Raw genomic sequence first — 26850 nt, 5'->3', positions numbered from 1 at the left:
GTTTACTAAGCAGATACTGTGACCCACATATTGTTCTGGATGTGATTACAAAGAAGGAACAGTTCCTCTCCTGGAGGAGTCCATAGTCTCACAGCTTTTACGCAAATTGCTATAATCTCCTTTGATAAGCAACAGTGGTGCCACTTGCTGTGTCCCCAGCTTGGAGGACACCAGTGCCAGAGAAGTTAAACTATTCAGATGTCAGTGGCCCACTAGGGTTTGTGGGCCCCTAGGGAATTACTGTGGCGAATGGTAACTATCTTATTAGTGGGAACTAAGATTGTTATTGGTGTGGAAAGGAGAAAAGAGGTTTTGGTGTGTAAGAAGCAGTAGATGTCCTCCTTACATGGTTACCAAAAAATCAGTGTTGCTCTCTCTCAAGCAAAATAACTGTGAAGGTCCCAGTCAATGAGCCAGTACATTGGGGGCAAAGTGGTCACTTGGCCTGGAGTGCTGGGATGGTTCTTGGGGTCTGCCCACCTTCCTCAGGCACAGCACTGATGTCTGTTTACAGCCACACTACCCCACATTCAGCACCTTCTCCCAGAACCAGTCCCAGTAAGGGCTGAGCTGCTTCACAGGCAAACAGATGAGACGTGAAGTTTCCAGTGCCTGTCCAGGACCCAAAACACGAAAGGCTTACTCTGTCTCCTTCAGAAAGAGCCAAGACCTGAGAAGCACAATGGCTTTCTGTCACGTCTTGAGAAGAAGAGGCAGTACTACTACCTTTCATTCGTTCTGGATGTACTAGCCTTTACCCAGGACAGACAAGGAGACTCTCTACTTCCAGATACAGGCTTGCAAAAGTGGTAAAAAACAAAATGCATGCTAGGTAGGAGATTCCTTCCTAAAAAACCACCCCAAAACAGAGATATATGTATGCATGTATGTGCGTGTGTGTGTGCGCACGCGCTCACCTTTGAACCTCTTGGCTGGATTAAGAGGTTTCAATGATGCCATCGGGGCTCTTTCTCTCTTCTCCCTGCATGTCTTGGCCCTGTTTTCTTCTGTGTGAACATCAGCCTCCCACAGAACAGAACAGAAACTCCCACCATCCCCCTTCCCTCATCCTGCCCTCAGGATTCAGGTTTACAGGGTCCTTAGCACCCAAATATTCAGCAAGAAAAAGATCCTTTCTTTCCCAGAGTCTCTGGAAAGGACGCCAAGAGGCTCTGCTTGGTCATATGCCTGCTCCTAGACCACAACTGCGTTCAGGAAGCTGAGGTACTTAGATTGATCAGCTTGGGTCACACACCCACTGCTACACTGCTGAGGATTTGCGTGAAACGCAAACCAGGTAAGAGAGGTGACAATTGCTGAAAGGAAAAGGTTTTCAGAAGTCCCAAAACAAGAAAACTAACAGGTGTCTACTACACTTAGAAGGGAATAGACAAGGTTGACTTCCAAGTTTTTCCACCAGACGGATGGTGATATTTGATAGAAAAGGCAGACAGATATGTTGAAAGGTTAACTAAACCTATTGTGGTGATCATTTCCCAATACATACAAATATTGAATCATTACATTGTACACCTGAAACTAACATGTTATATGTCAGTTACACCTCAATTTAAAAAAAAAAAAAGAAAGAAAGAAAAAGAAAATGCAGAGGTAGAAGCAGTTTGAGCTTCTCCTCACATGGTAACCAAAAATACAGGGTTGCTCTGGGAGGGTTGTTTTTAAATTTTGAATTTAAGGTGCTTGGAGGACATTCGAATGAGGTCATCTCTTGGAAACAATGAGTCAGAAACATAGCAGAAAGACGGACGTTTAAAATATACATTTTAAAATATAAAATTGATTAGTGTTCGGGTGCACCAGGGTGTGCCGTGGAAAACCCACCACAATTCCTAAATGGAGAAGTTCTTCAGCAGAAGATCGGTAACTTGTGTTGCCTATTTTATTAATCTCCATACAATATCGAGCCCCCTAGAAGCTACACTTCCTTCCAGGCATTTCTGGCCTTTCCGTGCCGGGCTTGGACTTGGGGGTCGTCCGGGCAGAGCCTACCGGCCCTCCGGGACCCTGCGAGCGACCCGCGGACTACAATTCCCGGCGTGCCCCGCGAGGGCGCGGGGACGTGGAGGTGGGCGGGGCCGGGAACAGCCACCCCCGCTAGCGGTCGGGCGGGGAGGTCGGGCGGCGCCGAGCTGAGGTGGCGAGAGAAGAGCTCCCGGATGTGGAGAAGCTGGGGAGAAGGCGTGGGAGGAAGATGGACTCGGTGGAGAAGGGGGCCGCCACCTCCGTCTCCAACCCGCGGGGCCGGCCCTCCCGGGGTCGGCCGCCAAAGCTGCAGCGCAACTCCCGCGGGGGCCAGGGCCGAGGTGTGGAGAAGCCCCCGCACCTGGCGGCCCTAATCCTGGCCCGCGGCGGCAGCAAGGGCATCCCCCTGAAGAACATTAAGCACCTGGCGGGGGTCCCGCTCATTGGCTGGGTCCTGCGTGCGGCCCTGGACTCGGGGGTCTTCCAGAGGTGCGCATGTGCGAGAGTGGGCGGTGCGGCCTGGGCGGGGGTCGTGAGGGGGAGCCGGGCCGCCGGAGGGGCAGGGGCTCCGGGGGGCAATCGCCCCCGGAAGGGGTGTGCAAGATCCGGGGTGTCTGGGCCCCGGCTGGCAGCCGGGGGAGGAGGGGCTCCAGCTTCTTCCTTGTTCCGTAGCTGCTAATAGCCATGAACTTGGGACCGTTCCTGTCTCCGCCCTTGAGAATAACATCCGTAAAGGGGGAGATTTCCTCTTCTCTACTGTCTGCGCTGCCCGGGTTGACCTCGCAGGGTAAAGGAAAGGAGTCCACCCTTGTGAAACGTCTGCGATAATCTGTGAACTCCTTTAGGCAGTGGCCGTTGGCTTTCCCCTGTTGCCCGGCGTCTGATACCCACCTGGTGCTGTTCGATTAAGGAGGCATCGGGTTCATGAATGGAGTGGGCTGTCAAGGCTTTTCTCATTTCAAGCTCAGCTTGGAGATCCTTTCCTGACCTTTGGAAAATACTCTAAGCTATCTGCCTGTGAGTCAGCACAATCTAGACAGCTCCCCACATTTGTATGTAGGTGCGAGAGTGGAAAACCGCACCGCTGGACTGTTTGATGAAATGCTTATAAATGGTTTGATCATACCTTTGGAACCTCGTTTGTCCTAAGGACAGTTTTAATTGTGCATCTTTTAGAGACATGGCCGTATGCCGTATTGGCCAGGAGTTACAAGCTTATGTCATTCATAAAAGAAGGGAGATAGAATTCTGTGCCAAGAATGAACTTACACATGGTAATTTCAACCTAATTATGCTTGAATTTGTTACCGTGGAAAGTAAATTATTTTCACCTTTTTGATGTTTGGGTTTTGGTTTTTAAAGAGATGGCTGTTTTTGGAGCATATTAATTACCTACATTAATATATGGATAAATGATTTTCACTTAACTGTTCTTGTTTACAAAGGAGGTACCAAAAAAGTATAAATTTACTAATTTTCTTAATGTTTTTATCCAAAGGAAGTCCTGGGTGGTGCAAGGTAAATAAGAGTTGGCACACAGAATATAACAGTAATGTAACAGGAAGTGTGCAAAGGAGTGATAAAGAAAGACTGGGGGATTTGGTTCAGTTCAGTAAACACTGAACCCTAATTTCTGCCATACACATCCAAGGGAACAGCAAGATGTGTGTGACATGGTTCTTTCCGTGTTAAGCTCACAGACTTCTGGACATTTTTACCTCCTTACAAAGGGTACACACTGGGGAAAAAAAAAAAAAAAAAGGACCGAGAGAAGGTGTATCCAGTTAGTAGTGATGTAGTAAAATCCTATTTTTGTGACATAAACTAGAGAGGAATATCACATTCATAATAGATTGAGAACAGAATGCATTTACAACTCCAGTTGCATATGTCAAGAAACCCCTTTCAAACTGGCTAAACAAAAAAAGGTAGGGCTTGTTTGAGATACAGATTCAAGGGCAAAAATGATTCATTCAGCAAACATTTATTGACTACCTACTATGTGACAGGCACTGTTATGTGTCCTTAACCAAGGGTCATAGCAGAAGGGTCCATCCCTAGGCTGGTGGAGCTTGCATTATAATAGGGAGAAGACAGTTAATATATAAACAGTGTATACTGTACCAGGTGATAATACATATTTTTAAGAAAAAGAAAGTAAGGGGATAGTGCACTTGGTCACCATAATCCTCTATTTCTTGATTCCTCTAGATAGGCTCTCCCCTTATGGTATGGGGGTAGTTTTGCTGAGAACGGCAGAACTTTCCACACATAACAAACAACTCCATCCAAACGTCTGTGTTCAACCAAACTCTGTCATGGTTTCTAGCAGCTTAAGGCCTTGTTCTTAGGATGATCCCAGCCCCCGAAAATGCGTGCTCAGTGCTGCCGGGAGAATTTACCTATGTTCTTCTGGCAGATAGCCCCTGGATGCCCTCTTAAAACAGTTAATTTAGAAAGCTTGCAGTTATACATCCCTCTCTGCCCTTTGAGTTCTAATCTACCACCCAGGAGGGGTAGATTTGAATTTAATTGACTTATTCTGAAGCTGCAGTCAGTTTGGAGCAGCCTTCCTGCTTCTCCCCTTCTGCCTCCTTCAACACATATGTACCCTATGAAGGAACTGGGGAAAACTGTAGCTTGCCTGATTTGTGTTTTTCGGGCCTGGAGATTATTTTGTTCAAAATCATTTTGACTTAATTGAGTTTCTGGCCGGCTTAGAATCAAAGCTAACAATACTTTCAAGGTTGCTAACTTTGCACACTAACTTGGAGAGTTAACAGTCAAGAAAAATGCTGAGATAATATTTTCATTTAGTAAAAAGCTATTGTTTGAGCTGAGTTTTTAAGAGCTTGGTTTCAACAGTGGTTAAGTGTTGTGTAAGTGAATCTCAGAGTAAATTGATTTTTTAAAATGTTGCCTAACGTGAAAGATAAACATAAGTTTTGGTTTCATTTCTAGGGTGTGGATTTATGATTAATGAAAGGCCATGCTATGTTGTCCTTGAAATGGCAGCTTATGATTTGAAGTTTCTGTCGTAGGGATCATGGTTGATACTCCTGTTCATCCTGTTAGATGTAGTATGACTTCATCTGAGGCTAAAGCCATTGACGTTGAACTCTGACATTTACTTTATACTTGATTTTAAATTTAAAGCCATTGACATTGAACTTTGACATTTACTTTATACTTGATTTTAAATTTAAAGCCATTGACGTTGAACTTTGACATTTACTTTATACTTGATTTTAAATTTAAAGCCATTGGCGTTGAACTTTGACATTTACTTTATACTTGATTTTAAATTTTATTAGCCCTGTTTGTTCATTTGCTCATTCTTTCTCTTTTGCCCTGCCTCATCTGATGCCCCTAAACCAAGGGAGAATGATTGACTGACTTAGTCCTTCTAATAAATGATGATCATTGTATTTTAAGTGTACCTATAAGATGCTGTTTTCATATTCATAATGCCATTGCCTTACATAATACATACAAATTAGACATTTGGACCTTTGAAGGTCTGAAAGCAAAACTTCAGTTTTCCTTCCAACAGAGTCAGTGTGAGGATGAGACTGTGTAGCTGTTCCTTTACTGCCATTCCTATTTTATTATTTTCAATAGCTAACACTTAATAAACGTTTATTCTGTATTGTGGTTTATGTTGAATTCTCATAACAATCATATTAGGTAATTACTACTATTATTACCTCCGTTTTACTGAAAATTGAGGCTTAGGGAGATTTGACCTAGAGTCATAAAGCTAGCTTGTGGTAGAGCCAGGATTTGAAGCCCTTCCTTCAGAGTCCATGCTCTTAACCATCTACTGTTTCATTCATTCAACAAATTGAGCACCTGTTATGTAGCAGGCACTATAAAAATACCTTGTAAAAAGTAAAGCATTGTAGAAAGGTTAGTTATTGCTTCCTTACCTCTCGCTGTCTCTACCAATCCGCTGAGAGTTTCTCAAGAAAATGGATTATATATCCCAGTGTCCAGAGTAGGGCCTGAAACAGAATAGGCAGTCAGGAATCATTTCATGAATGAATGAATAAGTGAATAATAAAAGGGAGGAAAGATGAAACACAGGCAAACCTCTTCCCAACCTCTGTTATTTCTTATTTACTGTTAGCATTTCCAAAAGATCACTGAATCCTGAGGTGTTGAATGTTTATTACAGTAAAGATCAGGATAATAAAGTAAATGGCTTCAGTAATTTATTTCAATTAGTGATGGAAACCAGATGTCAAAAGACTCATCTCTTCCTTTTACTGTTTACTTTTTTACTGTTACCATCACCACCCTCCTTTTATCCTCTCTTTAAAAAATTCACTACATTTTTGTTGGTACTTCACTTTGTTATATAACTTTGTGACACTTTCCAGTGAAAAACTTATCCCAAAATTATTTCAGATTTTGAGATGGAGGAAAATGAGGGCTCCTATGTTGTGCCTTGCGCAGAATGACATGAGTAGGTATGACACACTTGACTCCTAGCCAATGGCTCATCTTGTTTACTAGGTTTCCTCTGAAAAACAAATTGGAGGCACTATGGGGGTTTATTGACTTTATCTCTATTAAATTATCTGCCAATAGTAAAGGCAATAAATGAAATTAAGTTCATAAATGAAAGCCAGAGATGTTAGAAATTTTTCTTTAGTTTCTCTCTTTTCACTCTTGACAATTGAGCACAGACGTTTGAAACATGCAGGTTCTCATTCATTCAGTAGATACTGAATGAAAGGGGTAAAAGAAATAGAGTTGACCCTTGAACAATGTGGGGTCAGGGGTGTTAACTCCCCACCCCGGGCAGTCAAAAATCCCAGATTAGCTTTTGATCCACCAAAACTTAACTACTAATAGCCTACTGTTCACTAAAGCCTTACCAGTAACATAAACACATTATGTTTTTAAAATTTAATTGATTTTTTAATTGAAAGATTCTTTAAATTCCTTAGTGCTTTACAATTTTCAAAAGTTTCACACATGATTTTATGTAATCCCATAATAACCCTTTTTTTTCCCCTACCCCTATATTGGCCCTCCCCCTTTCCCTCTCCCCATGAGTAACCATGAGTTTTCTATATCTGAAACACATTATGTTTTATTTAGTTTTATGTTTTATTTATTTTTTATTATTAACACATTTTATAATATATATGTATTGTATAGTATATTACAATAAAGTAAGCTAGAGAAAAGAAAATCATAAGGAAGACAAAATACATTTACAGTACTGCACTATATCATAAGTTTACTTTGTTTACAAGATGAATCACCTGTCAGTATCAATATTGTCATATGATACAAAACTGTAGATGTTACACATATTACTAACACTGAACATCAAAAATAAAAAGATAATGTGGAAAAGAAATTCATATTTATTTACAGGTATAATGATTCGGGCATTGATAACAAAGAAGCAACAGTGTGATTGCTTTATGGTAGCCTGTTGTAATCAGTATGATTGCTTCACGGTAGCCTAGCCTATACACTAATGAATGAATCATTATAAAATTTTTATGGCATACAGTATTACAGTCATATTCATAATACAGTGTCAGAAACATTGTTTCATTTTTTAAAAAAACCACTTATGATGATGGGCAGAGTTAAAAAACAGAAAAGTAAAACATTATTAACTTTATATTAAATATCACTCATATCTATGTAAGGATAGACTGTTATCTACATATGTTTTATGCGTTCATGGCATACTTTTTTTTTTTTTTTTTGCGTTTTTGTGGTATTATACTTAGTCATCTTGGCTGGTTTAATTACATCGTTGTTGTTTATTTTTTGGCCATGCCTCGCAGCATGTGCGATCTTAGTTCCCCAACCAGGGATTGAAACCACACCCCCTGTATTGGAAGCACGGAGTCGTAACCACTGGACCGCCAGGGAAGTCCCACCTAACTTTTTCTTATTTTTTCCAATATTACTAGGCTACACAGTTTGCGATTTTTTTCAAATTTTAGCAGACCTTCTAAAATTTTTCCAGTACATTTACTGAAAAACATTCACACAGTTCAAACCAATGTTGTTCAAGGGTCAACTGTATATGCATATACCAAAGAAGTCATTCAGATTTCTTTGTGTAATGTCACTATAAAAACATTGTGGCTAGAGTAATAACTCACATCTTCTGTTTCTAGCAGTGGGGATTTGTAAAGGTCAAGGAAACAATTCAGTACAGCCTAGTACACGCCCCCAAATGTTTTATATTTTACTCTTAGTCGTCATCTTATAAAGTCCAAATGGTCAACTCTGTAAGCTGTGGTTAATAGAGCTGTTCAACTAAGCTCTCCTGAGCCAATCAAGTCACGTTCTCCACATCTTTAATTGTTATCGGTGGCTTTACCCACTTGATTCTATGTTCAGATACTTATATACCCATTGTTAGTTGGCCAAAAAAAAAAAAGAGTTGGCTTGTCTGATTGTTTTGGGCATTTAGTCTCTACTAAGCTTGAAACTCTTTGAGTGTTGTGCTTTGGCTAAGCCAAATCCATTTTTTTCTTAGCAAGTATATTAAATACACAATATTTTGGATTTTGATGGGGAATGAGAAGCAGTATCTTCTTTATTTTCTTTAGATTTGAACTTCTTGTGTTACTAGTGTCTTTAATATACCAGTAGCTTCAAAAATACCAATTATCATTTTTTTCTAACTTTATAAAACTATATCTAGGGCTATGTAAATAATATGTATATAAATAATGTTATATATAATATAAATATTTATATATGTAAATATAAATATTACATCTAGGACCACATTTTTGATTCAGACATTTTAAAATGTGGTTTACATAGAAAATACTTTATTTTTCTTTAAATTTATATTAATTTCTATCTGTAACATTATTTTGCTGGTACAAAAACTATTCTAACATTATGTAAGCTGTATTTTTGGGGTTGCAGAGCTCCTTTTTATCTTTAATGATTTTTTTTTTAGTGATTTGGCTTTTTATTTTTTAATATCTGTACAGTGTTTGGGTTTCAACAGACCATGATGAAATTGAGAATGTGGCCAAACAATTTGGTGCACAAGTTCATCGAAGAAGTTCTGAAGCTTCAAAAGACAGTTCTACCTCACTAGATGCCATCATAGAATTTCTTAATTATCACAATGGTATGAGTTTGACTAATAGTTTATTCAAAATTTTACATAATTTCCAACTTGCCTATCATTTCACAAGACTTGTTTTAACATTTGAATTTAGATCTTAGTATTACTTGCTTGCAAAGAACTTTATTTTGATGTTCTTTTCATTTGTTTTGTCTTTTTAAGAGGTTGACATTGTAGGAAATATTCAAGCTACTTCTCCGTGTTTACATCCTACTGATCTTCAAAAAGTTGCAGAAATGATTCGAGAAGAAGGATATGATTCTGTTTTCTCTGTTGTGAGACGCCATCAGTTTCGATGGGGTGAAATTCAGAAAGGAGGTAATCTGTTGTATCAATCTTTATTTTAGCTCATTTTATGGAGAATTAATTTTTCATATGTAAATATTCTTTAGGAGTGGGGAGAGTAAAAAGGGAGCAGTAAAATAGAACATGGGATTCTTAACTCTAGTAGGTAATAACATTTATAATGTGTTCTAAATCTTGTGATTATTGAGGCAAAACAATGAGACCAAATTAATTCTCTACCAAATTACTTTTTACAAAGGATTATTTTAACCCTCTATTTGTATTTTGAGGAAGACATGTCATTTTTCTAGAGCAAATACTTTTATGTTGTTCTAGACTTGTTTGATAAACTCCGTATAAATCACAGAATTGTGGGAATAGAAATCTTCCACCAAAAAGTTTTGGAGAACCTCAAGAATGAATTTGTGGAATTGCTTCCCAAAATTTGTAACTTCTTGTGCAAAAAGAGTTCCATAACGTTTAGCTAGAGCCTGATTTCTAGCCAGATGAAGTAGCAAAATCTGTAATAAAGAATAGAATCACCAACAAATAGGTAAAAGTAACATACTTGAAGAAAGGCAGTGTGATTACTCTTCAATGCCCTGACATGTGTTGAATGTAGGAAAGCTGGTCTTAACCTATGTTTGACTTAAAGGAGAGGGGAAGATGCAGTGAAAATGGAGAAGGTCCACAAAAGAGCAATTAAGATAAGAAGATAAAGTTATAGACAGAAAATGATGATTTTTCAGCCTCTAAATATGAATGCTGTCAAAATCAATGCAGTATATCAATGACTAAATTTATTGATTTCATTCAATAAGCATTTATTGAGTGTCTTCTCTGTAGCAAGTTCTACGTTAAGTTTTATATATATAATATTTTGAACTTATTCACTAAATATCAGAAATAAGATATAGGAAGGATTAAAGCTTGTAAAACACATTTTTGAACAAATCAAGGAAGCCCAGTGTTAAACTGAATATTGAGCTTTATATGATATGTGATTAAAGTTCAAAAAGTTCAAAAAGTATCCATACACATCCACAAACACAAATTTGGCAAAAATTTAGTGGAAAGCCAAGGGAATTCCTATATACCAATACTGAAGGCTTCATTTATTATATCACGTTATAATCATTAATGTTGGTATTGCTCAGCCTTCATTATTACCAACAATAATAAGTAAACATTATTTATTTATTGTTATGTATATTTTATATTAGTATTTTTTTAACTACTAGTAAGAATGTATCATACATTATATAAGCAGTTCTATCAATATTAAAGTTTCAATAATTTAGTGGGGAAGTATTCATTTTTCTGTAATAATTCCATGAGAGTAATTTCTCAACCACATTAGATAAATAACACATACATTGTATTTCTATAGAAGCTCATAGTGAGCAGTAGATTTAAAGGGCTCAAATACGGAACTATGGGTACTTTATAACAAATTCAGTTCTTTTGAAACTATTTTAAGGTTGCCTTTATGTCCTCCCAAAGCATTATATTTGTATAAATAGTTTAAAACTTTAATTGCTCAGAATTTCTCTGTAAGATACCTTATTTTTCTCTTATTATTGTTATTGAAAAGCAAAGATAAATCATCAGAATTATTAGAGGTTTTGTTTCTTTAAAAAATCTTTTAAATTGTTTATTTAGATACAGAAATATTCTACCTTCTGAGTTCATTTTTATTTGCTTTTTAAAAAAATTACTGAATGAACATTTTCAGTGTTCAAAGCACCTGGGACTTACTGTAGCTTTTTGCTTTTAGTTCGTGAAATGACTGAGCCTCTGAATTTGAATCCAGCTAAACGACCTCGTCGACAAGACTGGGATGGAGAATTATATGAAAATGGCTCGTTTTATTTTGCTAAAAGACATTTGATAGAGATGGGTTACTTACAGGTCTGTGCCCTCATTTTGCAAAAACCTTTCAAACCCTTTTATCTATATACTTTGAGTTCTAAGAAAGAAGTATGGCACATAAAGGAAAGTATTAACCCCTAGGGGAAAAGCAGTAACTGACAAGATTTATCATCTGAGGCATTTATCCTGCACACTTCCCCCAAAATGATCTTTGGGGTTCATTCAGTGAATATGGGAAAGATTCTGCTACAGTTGCAACATTAAGATAAGAAATGAAACAAGTATTGAATGTTCTATATGTGTCCTGGTATTCATATTATTTCATTCAAAACTCTGTTTTTAATCCATAGTTGTATTACTGTCAAGTTGTGGTTGTACAGTTGAATAACCTTTATTACTTTGAAAAGAGACAAAAAACACAACAGTATAGTAGAGGTGAAAGAGCACCAACGTGGGCATCAGGAAAACTGGAATATATTGTAGTAAAATCTCTATAACTATTTAACCTTGAATATATCATTTTATCTGTTCTGAGTCTTGATGTTCTCATTTTACAATAAGGGAGTTGGATGTCTCTCTCATCTTTAGAGCCTGTGTGGTTACGTTACATCATATACTATTTGTTCATTTTGGTTATAGCTATTCTTTATTCAGCATTTACTATGGACCCAGGACTATATGAAATACTACATAGGTTATCTTATATAACGGAATAAAATGGATGTTCCTAGTTCTGTTTCAGAGGAGGAAATAGCAGCTCTGAAAAATGAAGCAATTGGCTCAAAGCAAAAACAAGTTGTGAATGGCACTGTTAGGATTTGGATTCAGGTCCTATGTTACTCAAAAAATAGCACTTAAGAACCCCCGAGCTCCATTCTTTATAGTAAAAATTCTAATGTGACTCATTCTCTAAGGGGAGGGAATTTTTCCAATCTTCTGGTCAGTAGGCGAACTGTAGACTGGCTGTTCAGTTAAGTTTGAGTATTCAGGAAAATTAGATTTGAAATCTATAGATACCACCCTCCATAAGCTCTTTGCTAAGGGGGAATGTGATTTGACCCTTTCCTAAAGTGTGGAGAAAAGTAGGTTTCTCATTGTAACAAGATTTGTAAAGAGACTGACAATTCTGAAATATGAAAATTTCTAGTGATTGATATTGACCTTCAAATGATTACAATCAGGAAAGGCCTCACTCCTCTTGCCCCACACCCCAGGATCATGACACTGTTCCTACCTTTACCCACATGTGACCCAGACAATTATTGTCCACTCCCATCTGTAGCTCAGGGATCTAAGGCAGTTCTGTACAGTAGATACTACAGTTCCTTTTCCTCCCCAATCTTACCCCTATTGCAAATAGGAACAGAAGTTCCAAAAACATTTATACTACTGCTTTTGGATGATGATGGGAGAGACTACCAGAACAAAGGGGATACAATTAGGGATTCCCAGAAAATTCCTTGTGGTCAGAATACTGGAGGATGCATATTTCTACTCTGTTTCAGTCTTTAAAATCTATTTAAAGAAAAATGGGAACTTGCACTGTGTAAATAGAATTTGAAAAATGTCAAGGTTGTTTGTTTTATGTGGTTTGAATATATGGAAAACAATAAGCTCTCCCCTCCAAAAAAAATTATTTGTTGTATGTCTGGTATTACTGGCTTATTCATTTTTCTTAGTACTATAGAAGTGGATTCATTGTTCTGTATTGTAATAAACTTTTTGATATGTGTGAATGCATGTTGACAACAGTCCTCATGGCACCTGTGCTATCTTTAGGGTGGGAAAATGGCGTACTACGAGATGCGAGCCGAGCACAGTGTGGACATAGATGTGGACATTGACTGGCCTATTGCAGAACAAAGAGTTTTAAGGTGAAAACAAGATTGTATAGCCTTTGCACTAGACCACAATGAATGATTTTTAGTAGATACATTTAAATTCACTTGTGGACAACTGATTTTTGATCCTCCAATCTTAGGATCTTTTGTAATTATTTTGCTTATGTGAGGAAGACATATACATAAAATATGCCTATAGATGGCTTATTCAGTAACTTGAGAAGCACATAATCTGGTTAGACCACACTTAAAATCCTTGCACTGTAAGTTGAAGTGTATATGTGAGGTTACTTGGAAAGGTAATGTTTGAGTAATTAAATGGAAACGGGTTATCAAGTTTACTGGTGTTAGCCAGATGAGAGATTAGTATCACACTAAAATTCAAAAGTCTATTTTGGTTTCTTTTAGATTTGGCTATTTTGGCAAAGAGAAGCTGAAGGAGATAAAACTTTTCGTTTGCAATATTGATGGATGTCTAACCAATGGCCATATTTATGTATCAGGAGACCAAAAAGAAATAATATCTTACGATGTAAAAGATGCTATTGGGATAAGTTTATTAAAGAAAAGTGGTATTGAGGTATGTGCCCCCTGAACATAGCAATGCTTTTTAAGATTGTGATTTAAGGTCAAGGAACACGTGAGGGAAATAAGAGATTTACGTTTTTAGTATTATCAATTAAAATATCTGAAATTTAGCTTTCACATGCCTAGAAAATTGTGCTATTTACTTTTAGATGAGCAGAATTAGTAATTTGTCTATCAATAAATAATATTTCTTATTTATTTAATGAGTATGATAGTCGGTGCTATCTAGTATTTCCGATAGGATTTTGCAACCAGAAAGATTTCATAGAAAATAGGTGTCAGCATTTGGAGAAAAGCAAATCTCAGGTGGATTTTTTAAATGTAGTTTATTCTTATGATTGAAAATTTTAATTCAAAATAACAATACGTGTATTTTCAAAAATGAAGTTTAAGATGATTTCTTAGAATTCACTAGAAATCTTAAATACGTGTTTCTGAGCAGCATGAGAGACAAGTTAGACTTCCCTCTGAATAAATTGAATTATTGGAGAATCTTAGATTGTTATCAGACAATGTATATTTTATTTTTTACCTGTAGATAGAATCCTTTCCACTGTAGAAAACGGTCTTTCGCCTTTATTGGACTACTAGCAATCAAATGTGTTAAAGCTTCATCATTTTAAAATAAATTAGTTGATTTTACTTAATTAGTCCTTCAGACTACTCACTTGTGATTTGTATTATTTAAAAGGTGTTATTATGAGAGATTTCTGTTTTCTCATTTTGCCCTTTTTTTTTTCTTAAGGTGAGGTTAATCTCAGAAAGGGCCTGTTCAAAGCAGACTCTCTCTTCCTTAAAACTGGATTGCAAAATGGAAGTCAGTGTACCAGACAAGCTTGCAGTTGTAGATGAATGGAGAAAAGAAATGGGCCTGTGCTGGAAAGAAGTGGCATATCTTGGTTGGTGTCCTCCTATTCAGCCATAATAATGGATTGAAGATTTCTGATATATAGGAAGTACATTCTGAATATATTTTGCTATTATTAAAATGTACATAGATTTGACTCCCCAGATTCCATTTCCAGGAAAGAAATTGAACAAATATGCCAATAATGGAGGGAAAAAAAGAACCCACCTAAATATCCTGCAAAAATAGATTTATGCAACCATTAAAAACAGTGCTGTAATATGTATTCCTTGACATGGTCACATGTCACAAGTTTTTCACTTTAGCATTAAGCAAATATATTTATCAGGTGTCTCCTCTATGCATACTTGGAACTGGTTGCTGGGACTTATTGCTTACAGGGTTTACAGTCTAATGATGTCAACATTTTTGAATATCAGTAATGAAAAGTTATTAAAATACATAATAACTATAAACCGTGTATGAGATAAATATTTACAAGGACAATATGGGCCTCAAAAGAAGAAGCACAGGGATGCTTTGGGAGCACGTGATCCGGGGACTTCAGGAGTAGCCTTTGAATCACATGTGAAGATTCAGTGGAGAAAAATACTATAGAACCTTTGATAGAAAATGATCCAATTTTTGTAAGAAGAAAACAATTTTAATGGAACATATAACAAATCCCAGCTGTACTTACTATTACCTGTGCAACCTTAAGCAGCTTCTTTAAGCCTTAGTTTTCCTACTTATAGTATAAACACAAATCAAACTTCATAAGGCTATTGGGAAAGAAATTGAAGATAATATAAAATCCTTAAAATAGTGTATGCATTTAGTAATAAGTATATATCATTTATATAAGTAAAACTGTAAAATATATATGCCAAAGTACAGTGATTATCCATAAATAATAATAATTAGCCTAATTTTGATTTTTTTGCCTTCGTTTATTTTTTTTTAAAGTTTCTACCAAGAATATGCATTACTTACATCACATAAGGAAAAAAGTATAAAAAGTAGAGATTAGAAAATCAAGAAAATAGAGAATAAACTCCAAATTTTTATTTTAAAAATCAGAGCAGTATTTTGTGTCAGCTACATAAATGTATAAAAGTGTATTCCTTTAAAATGTTGACACTTTTTTTCTTCCAATTTTATTGAGATACAACTGACAGCACTGTATAAGTTTAAGGCCTTACAGCACAGTGACTTTACTTACATACATCATGCAGTGATTATCACAGTAAATTTAGTGAATATCCATCATCTCATATAGATACATATGAGATAATAAAAATATGTTTTCCCTGCGACGAGAACTCTTAGGATTAATCTCTTAACATACTGCTTAATGAGTATAGCTTTTGAAAACAGGGAACATGATTCCTTCAGCTCTGTTCTTCTTTTTCAAGATTGTTTTGTCTATTTGGGGTCTTTTGTTTCCATACAAATTTTAGTTTTTTTCTAGTTCTGCGAAAAATACCTTTGGTATTCTGGTAGAGGGATTGCATTGAATCTGTAGATTGCCTTTGGTGTAGTTATGATCATTTTAACAACATTAATTCTTCTAATCCATGAGCACAGTATATCTTTCCATCTGTTTGTGTCATCTTCAGTTTGTTTTGTCAGTGTCTTAAAGAGTTTTCTGAGTGTAGGTCTTTTACTTCCTTAGATTTATTCCTCAGTATTTTATTCTTTTTGATGAAATACTAAATGGGATTGTTTTCTTAATTTCTCATTCTGAGAGTTCATTATTAGTATATATAGAAACACAATAGACTTCTATGTATTAATTTTGTATGCTGCAACTTTACTGAATTCATTTATTCTAATAAACACTTATAAATAAAATTTAATAAAGTTTAGTTTCAGGGGTGGGTTATGCAAAGAAATGCTTTAATTTTTATCATCTTTCATTGAAAGCAATTCAAATTTCAATACATTTAATAATAAAAGAAAAAATTTCAGTCGATAAATGTAGAACAGATTTAAAACAAACACTCTTAACCAACATTTATTAGTAGTATTTAGTCTATATTATAGTAATAGTTATATGCAGAATGGTGAATGTTAGATCCTGGGAGCTTCTGAAATTCATCCTACCAAAAAAATAAAATAAGAGGGGGAGGTGGAGAAACTAATAAGCAAGGCAGGGAGAGAAAGGATGTAGTTATGTCAATGTGATGGTAATTTTTCAACAAGCAGCATACAAATCAGAGAGAACTGTTAGAGACTTAATATGTATAGCAACAAAATGCACTATGTGGACCTTTTTTGGTTTCTGATTCAAATAAATCAACTTTTTATAGTTGATTTATAGACAATTTTGAGACAGCTGAGGATATTTGAGCATGTACTAGGTTATTAGATGATATTAAGGAATTAGTGTTGATTTTGTTGGTTGGATGATATTATGTCAGTTTCTTAAAAATATATGTATTATAGACAGATGGCAAAGTTTATGGGTAAAGTATGTTTTCTGGGAATTCCTTCTTCTCCCTTTCCTCCAAAACACTTGGGGGGCAGGGAATGGACAAGAATATTGATAAATAATGCAAAACATTAATAATTACATAAATTTGGGATTCTTGCATGTTTGAAATTTTCCTTAATAAAAAGTTTAAATAATTATATAGTTTATATTAGATTTCTAGTAATTGTAATATGCATGGCAAGCAGAAAGTATACTCCATTCTCCTCTAATTGATAAGCGTTTATTATGAATTACTTAGGAAAAACCCTAGACCTTAAGTATTTATTATACTTGGAAATGCTTTTATTTTTGTTCCATCTAATCTGTAGTATTCTAATATACAGTGTCTGAAGTTGCCAGAATCACTTACTGATTGCTGTTCGCATTATTTAGGAAGAAAATTCCTTCTCTCTTTTTAAATATTCAACCAGTGTTTCTTTAACTTGATAGGAAATGAAGTGTCTGATGAGGAGTGCTTGAAGAAAGTGGGCCTCAGTGGCGTTCCTGCTGATGCCTGTGCCGCTGCCCAGAAGGCTGTTGGATATATTTGCAAAAGCTATGGTGGCCGTGGTGCCCTCCGAGAGTTTGCAGAGCACATTTTCCTACTAATGGAAAAGGTTATTAATTCATGCCAAAAATAGAAATTAGTGTTATGTTGGAAAAGAAAGTATACAGCCCTCTTCAGCCACTTTTCTTTTATTTTTGATTAAGTACAATTCCATGCTGTAATGTTAACAGAGAGTGTGATTTGATTTGTGATATATCTTAATATCTTTTAAAGCAGAGTCTTCTCAAACTGTCACTCCAAAACCTTCTATGAAATAACTGTGCTGTACTTTTCTCTTTATGCAGGATCATTATTTAGAGATTGATCACAGTCTCGCTCAGATTTTTAGTAAATGCAAGTAAGAACATCATCAAAATTGACTTTGTATTGTATCCTGTAAAATTGTGTGTTTGTGTGCTCTTAATGATGCTGAAACTTTATTTATTTTGGGACAGTTTGTCTGGTAAGACATGCCCTTCTATTAATAAAATTACATTTCACAAACTTGATGAAAACTGTCTTGTTGCTATAGAAGAGATTTACCAAACATTGCCTTATTTCCTTTAAACACTGACCATGCAGTCAGCGTGAGAAACAAGCCACTAAATACCAGCTGTAGAGCATCCGATTGTACTTCATATATGGATACATACAGCACATAAATACAAATACAGATGTCTGAAGAAATTCATGTATTGTGAAGGTTGTATATTGGTTTGTAGTAAATCGTTTGCAGTTACCTCGGAGATCATGGTAATTTTGTGTACTAAATTTGGCTATTATCACAATTTTACAGCCAGCACAAATCTCTCTCCTACCTGGTTAGATTCCAAGAATGGGACATTAGCTCATAATTGTGGATGCTTACCTAATAAAAACACTAACCATTTCTTGTGGAACATTTTCATCTATTTCCACTATAAAAAGAGTTCATGTAAAACTCTAGCAAGAAGCAAGCCATTCACGCGGCGCTATATAGGAAGCTGTTTTCCAGTCAAGGCTGGGTGGATCTGTACAGTTCAGAGTCTGCCCCTATAGGCCAGACATAAGTTGGGAAAAAAAAAGGACCATCTTCTACCTTAATTTCCTTTACATCTTGTCCTGGTTTTACTCCCATCTTTCTTGCTTTTCCACTGCTAACTCTATGTTCTCCCATCCCCTTAAATTTACACATTCCCCAAGGTTCTAAACGCAGCTCTTGTTCTTCCCGAAGACCACATCTCTATTCAGTATTTCGGCTATAACCTCCATGCAGATGACTCCAAAATCTAATGACTCCAAAACCTAATCTCTGTTGTGAGATCTGGTTGCGTTTCAAGTTCTTTGTATTATAGGCCAGACTCCTGTACCTCATCTCTCAAATGTCTGATTTTATCATTGGGACATCACAGCCTTCCTCAGTTTCTCCTTTTCATTTCTAGTCAGACACTAAATCTTGAGCTTGATACTACTAGCCCAGTGTCCCTTCAGTTTATCTAATACTATTGCTAGATTAATTATGTATTTGCTGTTACCATTCACAAAATCTGTAGTGACTCCATGCTGACCACAGAATGTAATCAAACATTTCCCAGTCTGAATGTACTCTGGACACAATATTTCCAGCTTTGGTTCCTACTGATTCTTGTGTGGTTCTCCACCCCAATCAAGCTATTCTGTGTAATTCTCCAACCATGCCTCTATTAGCCTATTCTCAAGTCTTATATTTAATCACCACATGAGTCACTCATTCCTAAAAAAACGTCCTGACAAAATACCTCCTGTAAATACCATGTATAAGTAGAGATTATACTGGAGTCCTTGTTTCATTCCCCTCACCCAAAGCCAAATACAAAGAGACAGTTCAGACCACATTGTGACTCTTAGTTCCTGTGTGCCCAATAGTAGGGAAACTTAGCCAAGAAAATATATCTTCAGCTCTGACATGTAAAGAACTTCGAAGTTGCCAACCCCTTCCCCTTCCAGTTTGTTCAACAAGACAAACTGGCCAAAATCAATGACAATCACATCCAGAGATAGAGCACCTGATATTGGTTTGCCTAGAGCAAAACCTGCTGGATGCCATAAACTGACGGGAACATTTAGTAATTTTGCAAATTGCCAGAAGTTGTGTGGAACTAATGTGAGAGTGAGAAACTCCTAGAAACTGCAGTCATGGGAGGTGGGAGTGGGACACACTTTCCCTCCAGAAATGCCAGCAGGTTATCACAAAACGGGTCTGAGGATTCAAGAAAAATCCCCTTATGGTCCTGATAGGAGAAACCCTATCTCCCTAAGAAAGGACTACTCCAGTAGGAAGGACATCTCCCCAGAGGGCAATACAGAAGACTTACCCCAACAGGGAGAAGGGAACTCTGCTCCACTCCAACCTCTCTGTCTCACCTAAGGTAGGGAAATTCCCTCTTATTCAACAGGGGAGATGACATCAAGGAAATAGAGAATGCTGCAGGCAGGAAAAACAGTAGCAGCAGGAGGAAGAAAGCTCTACGTTGTAGGAGAGACAGAAACACCTGTGAAGGCATATTCCCAAGACAAGCCCACTATGAGACCAAGTCTTAGAAGATTTTAGAATGCTGCCCGTCTTCTACACCCTATGCTACACCAATATGTTGCTAGTATGATAACAGTGGATTACAGCTTAAAAGACTACAAGACACAGACTTTCTCTGAGGAGAAATAAAAAAAGGAAGTCCCAAAATCAAAACCAAGGACATGGAGGAATCTGAAGTCTCCGGTCCCTATAGCTACAGGAAAGAGTAAATACAGCCCAACTCCTAGAAAGATTAACATAAATCTTCATACTAGAGACTTTGTGTCTTGGTACCCATTACCCAATAACATACATGGCTTTCAACAACAAAATTATAAAGCATACAAAAGCAAGAAAAAGCAGAGTCTGAAGAGAAAAAGCAATCATCAGATCCAGACTCAGATATGACACACTTATTAGTATTATCAAATAGGCAATTTAAATAGCTATGATTAATATCTAAAAGGATGTAATGAGAAAAGTACCCAACATGAAAGACCAGAAAGGTAATGTCAGTAGAGAGATGGACACTATAAGAAAGAATCAGAAGTAAATGCTAGAAATCAGACACAGGAACAGAAATGAAGAATGCCTTTGAGAGTGGGTGAGTAGACTTGAAACAGCTGAGGAAAGAATGGGCGAACTTAAATATGAGCCGATTTTATTTTGTTTTTCTCTATACATCTGAATTACATGTTTATTACATTTTGTTTTTTTCCAGTTTCATTGAGCTATACTTGACATATAACATTTTGTAAGTTTAAGGTGTACAACGTGATGATTTGAAATATGTATGCACTGCAAATGATTATCGCAATAATGTTAGCACATCCATTACCTCACACAGCTACCATTCCGTGTGTGTGTGTGTGTGTGTGTGTGTGTGTGTGTGTGTGTGTGTGGTGAGAACATTTAAGATCTACTCTCTTAGCAGCTTTCAAGTGTACAACACAGTATTGTTAACTACAGTCACCATGCTGGACATTAATTCCCAGAAACTTACATATCTTATAACTGGAACTTTGGACCCTTTGACCAACATCATCTGTTTCCCTTATTCCCCAGCCCTTGGCAACCACCAGTACACTCTCTATTAATTCGTTTGGTGTTTTGGTTGCTTTTTTTTAGATTCTACATATAAGTGAAATCACATGGCATTTGTCTTTCTCTGTCTGGCTTATTTCACTTAGCATAAGTGCCCTTAAGTTTCATTACTGTTGGGCAAATAGCAGAATTTCCTCCTTTTTATGGCTGAATAATATTCCACTGTATATATCTATATACCACATTTTCTTCATTCACCATTGATGGACACTTAGGTTGTTTCCATGTGTTATGAACTTGTCAAGTTAACACTTAATAAGTGGATCACATAGATATGTGGTCAACCAAGGTAGTGACACAGGAGACTCCTGAACTCCTCACACCAACACAACAAATGTACAGCTACATATAGAGCAATTTCCTTTAAAGAAATCCAGAAATTAGCTGAGTGATTCCTAAACATCAGACAAATGAGAAAAAAACACACATTGAAACTGGTAAAAAAGGCTGAGACACACTCTTGCTATAAACCCTACTCCCAGCACAGTAGGGGACGATCAGGAGGGAACTCCAACTACCAGTTTCTCCCAGAAGAGTGAAGAGTTTGGACATTACATTTAGCACCCAAACTTTTAAGACGCCCACACAATAGATGGGACCCCAAAACACCTAACTCTGAGAGCCAGTGAGGCTTGCATACATGAGACCCAAAAGACTATCGCAAAAGCAGCAGCAATAGTTAATGCGCATATGAGCACTTGACAAAGCTATCCCACCAGGGCTCAGTGCAGAGGAAGCAGACAAAAACACCCATCTCACACTTTTTCCCTGGAAGCACCTTAACTACATTCTTTACCAGCTGCTGCCTGAGAGTCCAGTCTTGGTAAGACATATGTTTCTAGGAATTTATCCACTTCTTCTAGGTTATCCAATTTGTTGGAATATAATTTTTCACAGTAACCTTTATAATCCTTTGTATTTTTGTAGTGTCAGTTGTAATGTCTCCTCTTCCATTTATAATTTTATTTGAGTCCTCTCTTTTTTCTTTTTGGTTAGCTAAAAGTTTGTCAGTTTTGTTTATGTTTTAAAAAAACCAACTCTTAAAGTTTCATTGATTTTTTTTCTATTGTCTTTCTAGTTTCTATTTCATTTATTTCTAATCTTTATTATTTCCTTCTTTCTGTTAACTTAAGGCTTAGTTTGTTCTTTTTCTAATTCCTTGAAATTAGGTGGTTTATTTGAGATCTTTCTTTTAATGTATGTGTTTATCACTATAAACTTCCCTCTCAGAACTGTTTTTGCTGCATTCCATAAGTTTTGATATCTTGTATTTCCATTTTCATTTGTCTTGACATATTCTTTTATTTCCCTTTTGACTTCTTTTTTCACCAACTGGTTGATGAGGTGTGTGTTAATTTCCACATATTTGTGAGTTTTCCAACTTTCCTCCTGTTATTGACTTCTAGTTTTATACCATTGTGGACAGAACAAATGCTTGACATAATTTCAATATTCTTAAGTTTGTTAAGGCTTGCTTTATGACCCAATATATGATCGCTCCTGGAGAATGTTCCATGTGTGCTTGAGAAGAATGTTTATTTTGGTGGTATTGGGTGGAATATTCTATATATTTTGTTAGGTGCATTTGGTTTACAGTGTTAATTCAGGTCTGCTGTTTTCTTATTGATTTTCTGTCTGGTTGATCTATCCAGGGTGATCATAGCATATGGATAAATGAAATGATTGACAGCAGTGTCTCAAGGGATGGGAAGGATGACTTGGGAATACACTCATAAAGTGGCACAGTATAGTGTTATTTGAAGGTGGACTTAGAATATTTTTAAATGTATATTGTAAACCCTAGGGCAACAACTGAAAATGTTTTTTTTAAATGTCGAGAGGAAGTAAAATGGAATAATACAAAATTCTCAATTAAACACATGGAAGTCAGAAAAAGAGGGGTGGGAGAAAAATGAACAAATGTAATAGAAAATAGAAAACAGTTACAAAGATGGTAATTTTTTTTTTTTTTTTTTTTTTTTTTTTTTTTTACGGTACGCGGGCCTCTCACCGCTGTGGCCTCTCCCGTTGCGGAGCACAGGCTCCGGACGCGCAGGCTCAGCGGCCACGGCCCGCGGGCCCAGCCGCTCCGCGGCACGTGGGATCCTCCCGGACCAGGGCACGAACCCACGTCCCCTGCATCGGCAGGCGGACTCCCAACAACTGCGCCACCAGGGAAGCCCAAAGATGGTAAATTTTAATCCAACTATATCAATAATCACTTTAAATGTGAATCGTCTAAACACACTAGTTAAAAGACAGAGATCTTCAGATCGGATTAAAAAACTAGACCCAACTTTATGCTGTCTACCACAAACCTATTTTAAATATAATGACTCAGAAAAAATTAAAAGTAATGAGATGGAAAAAGAAACACCAGGCTAACGCTAATCAAATGATAATACCATACACTGTACAAGTTATCTATTGCTATATAATGAACTACTTCAGAATACGTTTGCTTAAAACAACCACAATTTTTCACAGTTCTTTGGGTCAGCAACTTGAGTAGAACGCAGTAGGGCTGTCCTTCTGGTCTCACCTGGGCTTACTCATATGGTCGCAGTCACCTAGTGGCTAGAATGACTGAATGATCTGAATTTTACTCACATGCTGGTTGTTGTCTGGGTCTTTCTCTTCTTGTAATCTTTCAACTTTAAGGAGAGCAGCCTAGGCTTCTTAACATGGCAATCTCAGAGCAGCTAGAAGGTGAGATTGGAAGCTGCAACACCTCTTGAGTGCTTCCTTAGAAGTCACCCAATGTCACTTCAGTCCCATTTCTACTGGTCAAAGTGAGGCAAGTTGCTGACTATCCAGCCCAGATCAAGAAGTCAGGAGATAGAGTCTATTTCCTAATGGAAGGAGTTTTATTTTTAATCTACTATCTATGTTGATATGTTCAGCTTTGGGAATTAAAGAAGCTGGGAAAAGAGATATGTTTGAGGGCTTTTATTGGAATTATTATGCATTATGCACTTTGGGCAAGTCAGTCAACTTCTCTGTGCCCAACCTTCCTTACTCTAATTGAAGCTAATAATATTATAGTATCACCTCAGAGGATTGTGAAGGTTAAATGAGATAATATATAAGTAGCATCTTTAGAGGAGTACCTGGTTCATGTAGGGCCTCTAAGCATTGATGATGATGATGATGATGATGATGAGTGATGAACTGATTTAGCAATTACTACTTCTAGATTCTAGCTTCAACTTTGTCACTAATTAGCTAGGTGGCATTTTTCAAATCATTTAACACCCTCAAGTTAGTTTATCTGACTATGAACTGAGGGGCTTATATAACAGACTACCTCTACGATCCCTTCTCATTCTATAGTTGCAACTGTACTGATGTTTAACTGAGAAGAAATATTTCACATAGGAGAAATATATGCCAAATTTATGGTAAATATAGGTATTTAGGGCACTGGGGATGACTGGCCACAGAATTACAGTGCAGAAGTCTTTTAAATTTCTTATTACAAAAATAAACTTGAAAAGGAAATACTCTGGATTAGATTCTGTGGTTCTTTGAGGGAGAGAAGCTATCAACAAAATAATCTGTGAGGACTATTTACTTTTCTTCAATTCAGCAATAAAGCATTAGCATGTTAAAGGTATTATCATAGTCCCTGAAGATAAAAAGATAAATAAGACACCAGTTCTACTGATGTCTGCTCTGATGCAGAAATCAGCAGAGGCAAAATTAGCCTAGGCTGGCCAACAAATATAGAGGAATGGGATGAGAGATGAGTCTGGAGCGGTAAACAAACAAAGCCAAATCATACAGGGTCTTGTGAGTTACACTAAGGAATTTTTATTTTATTCTAAGATCAAGGGTAGAGAGAGGCCCTTAAAAATCTTGAAGCAGGAAAAGCTTTTCAGGTGAAGGTGCAATTCGCAGTGGCCTTAAAGATGACAGAAAATTTACTACCAGCTAGACTGTCTACTTAGTGCTTGCTCTTCTCTTTGTAAAAACTTACAGTGACTCCAAACTGCCCACAGAATAAGGTAAACACTTCTCAGTCCAAGGCAAGTGTTATAGTTCTTTGTATCCTTCCTGCCCTTCTACTCTGATGCAGAAATCAGCAGAGACAAAATTAGCCTTCCTCTCCTTACCCGACCCGTGCCCATCATTCTCTTAAAGTTCAATCTTCCTTCATAGCCTGGAGTATTTATATGGGTGTTCATTTGTTTAAGGTCTAAAAGGTCAGAAGGCCGGTCTGTTCTATTGGCATCGTGTGGCTTCAGTGTGGTGATTCAGAGGATGTTGAGATGGGCTAGGCCGATCACCCTTGATACTGGAGGACTTACTCTTCCAACTGCTGCGAGTATTGTCAAGTAGATGAGCCTCAGCTGTCAGCCCTCTTCAGCGCTGCTTCAGCTAAAAGAGAGCTACTTCACCGAAAAGTCACCCCTTCCTGGGGGTAGCCAACATCCAATGACTGGATGGACCCAGAGGATAAAAGTTCTCCCCACTTTCCCCAATAAGAGGCAACACTAAGGGGTCATGCTAGCTTCAGAGCTCCCTGTGGGGTCAGCTGAAGCTGTTGTTGAGACTGCATAGCAGCCCATCTTCTCCCTCTGCCCAATCCTCCCAAGATCACTTTCCTATAAACCTCCTGGACATTAATCTCCCTCTCAGAGTCTGCTTCTCAAATAGGACATTGGGAAATATTTCCTGAATGAGCAAAAGAATGAATATACCGAAGGATAGATCCTATACCAATTTGGGAGGGGAAATAGATAGAGGAATCACTTTTACCTGAATTGTAATTATTTCCTCATCATTTAAAGGGCCATATGAGAAGTCTTAATAGTCTCTGCTACAATTCTCCTGTGTCTGGTCTTTCGTTTGTTTTCTACATACTGATACAAATTGTTTTCTCCAAGTGGAAAAGTTTTTATTATGAATGTCACCTTTGATGACCTTGTGCTCTTGTCTGCCTGAACTGGCTGGAAAACTTTTACTACTAAAAATATACTAAAGAATGTTGGTTTGTCCACATTTCATTGACAATATTCTTTTTTTATACTGGGTAAAATTTTATTTTTAAAAAATTCTTATTGGAGTAGAGTTGATTTACAATGTTGTGTTAGTTTCAGGTGTACTGTAAAGTGAATCAGTTATACATATACATATATCCACTCTTTTTTAGATTCTTTTTCCAAATAGGTCATTACAGATTATTGAGTAGAGTTCCCTGTGCTATACCATAGGTCCCTATTAGTTACCTATTTTATATATAGTAGTGTGTACATGTCAATGCCGCCCCACCCCCTGCCCCCCTGGTAACCATAAGATTATTTTCTACATCTGTGACTCTATTTCTGTTTTGTAAATAAGTTCATTTGTACTATTTTTTTAGGTTACACATATAAGTGATATCACTGCTGATATTCTTAATGAAGGACTGTTTCATGCTTTATTATTAAATTGGTCTCAAAATATAAAGATAAAATAGATGTAATATTAAGTATCTGTATGCCGAGGAAAATACATGTATTTAAAAAATCTCAGTGGTTAACATTTTGGCCACTGGATGTCACCACAGTTCTAGCGTTTCTTTTTTGGGTTTTTTTTGTTTTTTGTTTTTTTGTTGTTTTTATTGGAGCATAGTTGATTAACAACGTTGTGTTAGTTGCAAATGT

The 26850-nt window shown here is 36.9% G+C and overlaps 1 protein-coding gene across 1 annotated transcript; it reads left to right on the top strand.

Moving 5' to 3' along the window:
- The first annotated feature begins 2111 nt into the window (after positions 1-2111).
- On the top strand, positions 2112-18072 carry CMAS (cytidine monophosphate N-acetylneuraminic acid synthetase). The gene is made up of 8 exons (XM_060166741.1): positions 2112-2472; positions 8973-9115; positions 9275-9430; positions 11175-11308; positions 13049-13143; positions 13519-13690; positions 14444-14597; positions 17472-18072. The coding sequence occupies exons 1-8, from the start codon at positions 2213-2215 to the stop codon at positions 17660-17662; spliced, it is 1305 nt and encodes a 434-aa protein (XP_060022724.1). The 5' UTR covers positions 2112-2212; the 3' UTR covers positions 17663-18072.
- Positions 18073-26850: the final 8778 nt, after the last annotated feature.

The sequence above is a fragment of the Lagenorhynchus albirostris genome, chromosome 11 (assembly GCF_949774975.1).
Source record: "Lagenorhynchus albirostris chromosome 11, mLagAlb1.1, whole genome shotgun sequence".
Lineage (NCBI taxonomy): Eukaryota > Metazoa > Chordata > Mammalia > Artiodactyla > Delphinidae > Lagenorhynchus > Lagenorhynchus albirostris.
The sequence above is the reverse complement of the archived record's forward strand: the minus strand, read 5'-3'. Positions and strand labels throughout refer to the sequence as shown.